The 8,539-nt window shown below is 42.4% G+C and overlaps 1 protein-coding gene across 1 annotated transcript; it reads right to left on the minus strand.

Moving 5' to 3' along the window:
• Nucleotides 1–422: 422 nt before the first annotated feature.
• On the minus strand, nt 423–4,875 carry LOC136505796 (conserved oligomeric Golgi complex subunit 8-like). Its single transcript, XM_066500945.1, has 12 exons — nt 4,635–4,875; nt 4,401–4,553; nt 3,387–3,535; nt 3,156–3,233; nt 2,984–3,077; nt 2,759–2,833; nt 2,192–2,488; nt 2,011–2,078; nt 1,875–1,929; nt 1,457–1,595; nt 1,156–1,340; nt 423–1,000 (listed from the first exon to the last, which is right to left on the minus strand). Exons 1-12 carry the CDS (start codon nt 4,782–4,784, stop codon nt 686–688), a joined length of 1,758 nt encoding a protein of 585 aa, XP_066357042.1. The 5' UTR covers nt 4,785–4,875; the 3' UTR covers nt 423–685.
• Between the last annotated feature and the right edge of the window lie 3,664 nt (nt 4,876–8,539).

Below are 8,539 nucleotides of genomic sequence, written 5' to 3' on the forward strand. Positions count from 1 at the left end.
AATAAAAAATAAAACTAATTACACAGTTTAGACGAAATCCACGAGACGAATCTTTTAAGCCTAATTAGACTATATGATTGGACACTAATTGTCAAATAATAACGAAAATGCTACAGTGTCATTTTGCCAAAAATTTCGGCATCTAAACAGGCCTTTGGTGCTGTGACATGAAGGGGGAGAAAACAGGATAAGGAAATGAGATGCGCAACGGCATGTGTCATCTTTTAGCAGGCTGCTATTCTTTATACCCATTTGATACTTTACATGCACCCTCTTTTCTACTCAATTTAACCTAGAGTTTGGATGGAATCAGATAGAGAAAAATACAGTCAGTAGCGTCAGTGCTATATCCAAGGACAACTTATGAATCAGTTCTTTGATTTAAAAAAGTGTGTAGTCAACGCGGTGAACACAGTTTGTACTTATCAGATTATTGAATGTTCAGGTTGGGCACTCACTCGACAACATCTAGGTATCGACTATAACAATGAACAGCTAAAAATTTAATGGTGTCCAGTGATACAAATTAAGATACAAATATCTGGTGAGATCTTGTGTACACTGTAGGACCAGGATCAAAACTATGAATAATTCTCGAACGAATATAATCTTGCAGCAATCTCATCTCTGGTTGACTAAACCAGGCCTTGATGAAGGGCTTAAAAGATTCAAGCGGACGTCCAAGCTACTTACTTGCCGGTGGATGGGTACTCACATTGTCCTCAATCGGTGGGGTGGTGGTTGCAGCAGCAGCATTGGTCTCTAGCCCAGGTCCATCGGCTGAGAGCCCATTATCAGTGACCGCTGTCCCAGTGCTCTCAACAGACTGCTTTCTTTCAATGCCTCCTGACTGCCTTCTTTCGATGCTGGAACTGTTAGATCTTGCAGGCACAGTCAGTAGCTGACGGACAGCGTCAAATGTGCCCTGACACTCTGAGATCAATGTTGCCCCATTCGGATAGCATCGGCCAAAGCATGCGGCACAATAAGGATATGCAACCTGATATGGAAAACCAAGATGTCAAATGTTTACTGTTTACAATTTAGGCTTTATGGGTAAGACTGAGTCATTCAGTTTCGTTTCATGTGTGTTGTAGAAATATGTTCTCTTATCAGATTCAAAACCACTGATGTATCATGGAAAACTAAACAAACCTCGATAAATGCCTGGCAGAGTGAAAGGAAAAGAGCGGACTCATTTCCACGGAGCATCCGCATGGCTTTGTATCTTACTAGGGAGTCAGAGACTGCATGTAGTCCCTTGACCACCTCCTGAGCAAGGACGACTTTCAAGCTCAATGGTGCGCACGGTCTTAGCTCATTCATTGCTGCTGAAACACCTGCAGACAACGGTTTCAAAACATGACGCATCAACTTGGACACAACAGTTATCCACAAGATATGCTCGAGTAGAGTGACAGGAGCAAAATACTACGAGTGATGTAGTAGAACTTACCGTTAACAAACACTGCAAGAGGTGGATGTTCCATTAAAACAGAAGGTGGAGTCACATCATCAGAAGTCTCATTGACAACACCATTTGCTACAAAGCCAACAGATGGCATCGGAACCCAACGGTGTGAATCCAAAACGACCTAGCATGGTCGAAGGTATTACAGTGTCAGTAAGATAGTATAACAATAACACTGGAAGACGCAGAGTCCAAAGAACTAGAAAGTTGGTCAAAAGCTCAAACAGCACAGCAAAGTGAATCCAGTTTATAAAGCCAGGCTGAAAAGTACTGTTCGTTGATTTGTTGTGAGAGAAAAACACTGTACCATGGCTGATAAGCCAGGCTGATAAGTTCAAACGAACAGGGTAGTTGACCTAGAACAGTATTTCACCATGATAATGGTTGCAAAACACTGTGTTACCTGGAAATTTTCAACTGCCATACTCATATTCTTTGAGAATAAATTTAGAATCGCACTGCAAAATTCAGATAACAGCATCAATAATAAAGCCCCTTTAGAGTCACTAATAAAATTCTATAATTTAAACAACAATTACTTCTCAAAGATTGGTGGAAGGAGGCCACGGAAATCCAATCCGACTAAGGCAAGACCCATTGCACAATACTGCAACATGAAAGTGTATCAACTATCAAATTTATAAACGAAACCAGATATCACTGATAAATATTGTATCGAACCATAATCGATATAGAAAAAGGATCAGAATCCATTCTTACCATGCATTGTTCAAGAATGTTGGACAGAGACCCACCTTCTGTTATGTTTGGTAACATAACTTGAAGAGTAGTGAGGTGATTACTAACTTGTTGCATTGCCCAGCTGAAAAGCAGCCCGCCATCATAGTTCTCATCATTTCCAGATTTATCATTGTTGAATATTGCTCGATATTGATTAACAACATCAAATAGATGTACCCTGTGGCAAGTCACCATGCCTTTCAGGTAATCATAAACATTCCTTTGGTCCAGATCTTCAAGAATTCCAGAAAGCCAAGCTTCCCTGCACCTCAGGAACTAGAATTATATCAGAGTTAGAAGATGAAGATAGAAATGCTCAAATCATATTTCCAGAAAATTTGACTGCACGATACAAGAAAGAAAGAAGAGAAATATGAATATCGTTACAAAAATTTCTGCATCGTTATTACGTAGAACTTATGAACACTACTGCCAATCAAAGCAGTAACTCCCACCATTATAAATTGAACAAAAAAAAAGTAAAGGCAAAATATCTCTTGAAACCTACTCACACAAAGAAAATTACATGAAAAATTTTCAGAATACCTGTAAGCGCAATTCTGACTCACTGAAAACTCCAATTCGACGCAGATGTGCTACAATACGGAGGCATTCAGGTAACTGTAGTAGAAAATGAATTGACTGTTAGATAAATTTGTGCTGAAGATGGATAGGTCAAGCAATTTGGGGGTGAATATTGGATACATACATAACATAATCTCTACAATACAAAACAGTCATAAATATTTTTCATTACACCAGTATCTTCACCTGAATATTTGATCGAAGTTTCTGGAGAAGCTGTGAAATTAATGATTGTACTGTCTTCTTGACTTCAGCAGCTAATCCTTGGACAACAGGTAAACTTCAATTGGAAAAGGTAAATGGTTAATATAACAGCAAATGCCAGGGCCTGCGATAGCAATTATGTTACACAACATACTCTGGGTGCAACTTCGAGATTTTGCTCACAAAAGCTTCTAGATCAAGTGCTTCATCATAGTTCCCATTCCGTATACACCTACAAGCATAAGCTTACTGATTGTCATGCATAATTCAGAAACAATACAACAGCTGAAACTATGCACTACTGAAAAAGAATGACATTGTCAATAACAAACCACTAAAACATAAAGTAAAGAGACAAGGGAATGCAAAGATAAAAGTTGCATACGTGTCCATTAATTGTGGGATTTCAAGCAAGTCAAGCAATGTAGTGTGGTTGGCTAGTAATGTTTGATTAAGCTTCCTCTCCTCCAAAATTTGCTGTGCGGACTCAACAAACTCAGTGCAGCCAGATGTTAAGTTTGGTATCTCCTCTATCTACAATGGTGCATGAACAACAAGGTCAAACACTTCAGATCATTCTTCCAAGGTCGCATGAATCATAGAAGTATATAATGTTAGCATACCACATAGAAAGAAAAAAGGCAGTATAATAATAAACACATAATCGATTTCACCCTCTGGTATTGCTAGACTCAAATCTAGCAATCAACAAAGCTTCCACGAATTTCAATGCTATATTGTTATCAAGGAACAGAAACCATGTTTCAGCATATGATCTTAATACAGAGGTTTTGATAGGTTAATACAATACCCATACAACAAATATCTGTGATGCATTAAACCTATAAGTCTGTATTAATCCTTTCATGAAGTGTGTTTAATAAACATATTGTTGGCCATACCAAGTGCTCAAGATCATCTAGTTCACATCATACTGTTTTATGGGTATTTCTGTCCTGATACGCATATTTGAAGATACAGACATTGTATGTTTTCACGAATTAATTAGGCTAACTATATGAAGGCTTAGCTCCACAAAAGAGGTTCTACTAGATTCGTTTTGTTATTACCTCTATATGATCATGATTTCGTGATCAATAGCAATAATTACAAAATTCAACATAAAAATGACCACGTTGCTAGCAGAATCGCATTTCCATTTAAGAGGCAACCACATCTCTGGGTGCAACAATAGTAAGATCACGTGATCTACTTGCTGCCAGCATAAAGCAGCTAAATTCAATCCCTCCACCAACATTCATCCGATCAGTTGATTTTGCACTTGACTACGCAAGACCTACTTACAGATCACATGGAGCAACTTCTGGCACAAAGGAGGCAGGCAGTAGAAGCAACGGAGTAAAGAGTACAAAGAGCAGGGAGGGACCGGCCACATTACCATGGCCTCGAGGTGGCCGTCAAAGCTCTCGAGCTGCTCGCGGACGAAGGAGAGCGCCTCGGAGGCGGCGATGAAGGCGCCGTAGTTCTCCACCGCCACCTCCTGCATCTGCCGCCGCACCCGTTCCGCGTCGACCCTCAGAAGCTCCGGCTCCTACAATCGCTCACCAAACCAACGAACCCAGAATCACCATCGCCGCCAAAAGGGTCGCGCAGCAAGTGTATGCGTACGTACCTTGTGGAGGCGCTCGATGGAGAAGGAGAGGAGCTCGGAGACATAGGGCTGGTAGGCGGCGCCGGCGAGGGGGAGCCCCATGTCGGCGGCGGCGTCCGGGGAGGAGCTCGAATCCGGCGTGTGGCGGTGCCTCGCGTCGAGGAGGTCCATGGCGAGCGGTGCGAGATCTGGAGTCGTGACTCAGTGAGGCCCTGAAGGGTGGGTGGTTTTAGGAGCTGGCCTTTAGGTAGCGTTTGGTTGAGGGGACTACCTGGCGGGTGGGATGGTCCTGGGATCGATGCTGTTTGGATGAGGGGGCTGTAGGATCCCCTCAGCGAATATGCCGCTCACATTCGGGGCGCCCTCGTCCCACGAAATCGAGGGGACGGATCAGTCCAGCTGGAGATATTTAACTTTTTTATCATTACTAGTTGTCTGTGTTGCTATAGGATAATTAAATTTTTTATACTAAAAATATACAGATCGTATGATAAAATAATAATACTGTTAAATAAAATACCGACGTCAAAGTGATATTTAATTCAAAAAGCAAAGTTCGTGAAATTAAGATCTTGTTTAGTTCGCGAAATTTGGATTTTGGGGCTACTGTAGCACCTTTGTTTTTATTTGGTAAATAGTATCCAAACATTGACTAATTAGGCTTAAAACGTTCGTCTCGCAATTTCCCACCAAACTGTGCAATTAGTTTTTCTTTTCGTCTACATTTAATGCTCCATGCACGGGCCGTAAACATTCGATGTGACAGGTACTGTAGCAACTTTTTGGATTTTGGGATCCAACTAAACAAGGGCTAACACAGTCGCGGAGAGCGCGAAGTCGCAGGCTTACAAACTCTACTGTATAGATTTTTTTCGTGATATGGCTAAGATAATATTTTATATCGGCAAAAAGAATTCTACTATATCCATTTCTTTCATGCGTCAATAAATCCATGAATAAGTTCCGCTGCATCTCCATATAATCATGTATACACAGGTTCAAGTATATATGCAAATAGGTTCGTACCCTTGCGTTGCTATGGGACAGCTAAACTTTTGTACTAAAAATATACGGATCGCACAATAAGATAATAATACTGTAAAAGTATATGACCAACGTTAAAGTGATATTTAATCCAAAAATCTAAGTTCGTGAAATTTACATAGTCACATAGAGCGTGGCGTCGCAGGCTCACAAACTCTATTGTGTAGATCTTTCCGTGATGCGGCTAAGATCATTTTTATACCGGCAGGAAGAGATTTCCGGTATCCATTTCTTTCGTGCGCCAACAAATCCACGAATAAGTTCCACCACATCTCCATACCATCCTATACACGGCGCTGGCAAGCGAATTAGCCATAACTTATAATTAGCTTATGTTTAGTCCTCCTAATTGATATCTAAAAATTTAATGTGACAGGGACTAAAGTTTAGTCCTGGGATCCAAACACCCCCTAACTCTCGACTCCTACTGGCTGCTCACTTGCACCATCATATCTATGTGTCTGCACGTATATACTCTAATGTCAGAACGTCTAAGATGGTCTTTATTGTCCACCCTTTAAAAATATCGTAACTTTAAGGTTGCCATTTGCGTATGTTGTAGGATTAGTATGCCTTGCACTGATCCATGAGGGTGTCCATGAGAGTCGAAATTTTTTATGTCATTATGATGTCTAAGCTTACCAATCAGACAGAGACGAACTTGATTATTAAAATATTTTCAACACTGCTTTCATATACTCCATCTGTCCTAAAATAGAATTCATTCTCGCTTTCCGAGAAGTCAACTTTTTTTAACTTCAACCAATTATATATAAAAGAATATTAATATTTATAATACATAATTAGTATTATTACATAGACCATTGAATATATTTTCATAATAAACTTATTTGGAGATATAAATGTTGCACGTATTTTTTATAAACCTAATCAAAGTTGAGAAATTTTGACCTGCACGCATCCCATAACGATTTATATTTTAGGGCAGAGGAAGTATATGCTAATGGGAGTAGTCAACTGTAAGTCATGATAAACACAACAATACTTTCATATTATATGCTAATAGGAGCACGAAGAAACGCAGTGGAATGAACCTATATACTAATAGTGGAAATATTCATTTAGGAAATTACATAAGGTTCACCAGTCTCATCATGTATAACCTACACATCTTTTATTTGGCACCACTGATGTTCTCAAGGAACAGCCACTTTTTAATTTTAGGACTGTATGCTGAAAACACTAAAATTAAGGGACAACCTCATTGAGTCGTCTTGCTTGATCTTTGCCAATTGTCTTGCTTGAGCTTTGCGAATAAATTATACCATTTGCAAAGACTAACACATAAAGAGGTAGAAGTTGCAAGAATAAAGCTAGGTGGCCTACTAAGCACCCATCCTAAATTTAATACCCTCCAAATTATGGACAATACCATATGATCCGGCTTACGTGGAGATGAAAGATATCTGACCGAGCGAGAGAGGGGGCACCGCATGATTGTTTCTTCCATGCATGATTATTATTTCCTTCCATACATGTGGCCTTCAGGTGATCGTTTGTTTCCTTCAAAGCAGGCGAGGATCGCAGGGATGGCAGTTTTCTTTTTCTATTGCGTAGTGCATGATTATTGTTTCCTTCCATGCATGTGGCCTCAGGTGATACGATTTGTTTTCTTCAAAGCAGGCGAAGATCGAAGGCGTGTGGTAACGGACGAACCAAAACAAATATCGCACTAAAAAATATCCACACATTGTTCTTTTTAGTTTAGGTCTCGGAGTGGGCGGAGCGACGCGGCTAAGTGGCGGTACGCGAGGGCTAGAGCGGGTGGCGACGGTGAGTGGCTGGGCAGGTGGCGATGGCCACGAGCGGCAACGATGCGCGGGGGCGGGGCTCGGCAGCGGTGATGGCGGTTCACGAGCTAAACCATGCCAAAGGAAGAAGAAAGGATAAGGAAGAAGAAAAAAGAAAAAAGAAAAAAAATCTGATGAATGGTGGGCCCTCATGTCAATGGCTCATCCCACTTTTAATGTTGGATTTTTTATTGAGGCAATTACAATTCTCCGAGTTTGGAGAAACACCGTTACAATTCACCTATTTGATATCTACCATTATAATTTCAATTCCCTGTCTACGTATAAAGGCCCACCATCAGGCTCGTATTATACGTGAATGCATACGGGCGTCAAATCCCCATCTCCTCTGTCAGACTGACCCACCCACGGATGCCTCGCCGTGCTCGCGTCGTCGTGCTCGGATCTCCGTTTCGCCTCATCGTGGACCTCCGCTCTCAGCGTTGCTCTAGCTACAGTGGCCGTGGACGCCGCGCCCCTTCGCCATGCAGATGGCGGCCGTCGTGGGGTTGGCCAGCTCATACGGATCGCTGCTACCTGCTTGTACGGCACACTGCCCTCCTAGAGGCAGAGCACATGGGCACCCCAGTGCAACACCAAGAAGGGGCCATGATGTGCCGCCCGCGTTGTGCTCCTCCCGCTTCGCCATCGTCTCCACGTACCACGCGGAGTAGTATGCTACGCCGTCTGCGCCGAAGCAGGACAAGCCAAGGTAGCCATGGCCGTCTAGCAGGTGCATGGTGGACCCATGGTCATCGGCGAACATCCTGGGACCGGCAAGGCAGGTGCATGGTGGCGGCCGCCGTGCGGTGCTAGCCGGCTTCACCATCACCATGGCTACCACCTGTCCATGGGCATCTAGTCGGTGTCGCGGTTGCCTGCCAAGTCTAAAATCATCGCCGTGCTGCTGTTGTGGTCTGTCGCCGACGAACCGCTAAGACTGGGAGTCGGTCGTCATGCATAACGTGTTTGTTTCCACGTATATGCACTGCAGAGATGTGGTCGCGGACTCATGGCAGAGGCAGTGTTCGGCATGCTGCATAGCCGGACAACCGTGCCGTGGAACATGGT

Source organism: Miscanthus floridulus, chromosome 1 (assembly GCF_019320115.1).
Source record: "Miscanthus floridulus cultivar M001 chromosome 1, ASM1932011v1, whole genome shotgun sequence".
NCBI classification, from domain to species: Eukaryota; Viridiplantae; Streptophyta; class Magnoliopsida; order Poales; family Poaceae; genus Miscanthus; species Miscanthus floridulus.

What these genes read in the sequence shown, in the direction of transcription:
- LOC136505796 (XM_066500945.1), bottom strand. Translation starts at nt 4,784, where the DNA reads ATGGACCTCCTCGACGCGAGGCACCGCCACACGCCGGATTCGAGCTCC. An exon ending in ACATTCTTGAACAATGCATG is followed by an intron (nt 2,079 to 2,191) that starts GTAAGAATGGAT and finishes TTCATGTTGCAG; the next exon opens with TATTGTGCAATGGGTCTTGC. An exon ending in CTTCCACCAATCTTTGAGAA is followed by an intron (nt 1,930 to 2,010) that starts GTAATTGTTGTT and finishes TGAATTTTGCAG; the next exon opens with TGCGATTCTAAATTTATTCT.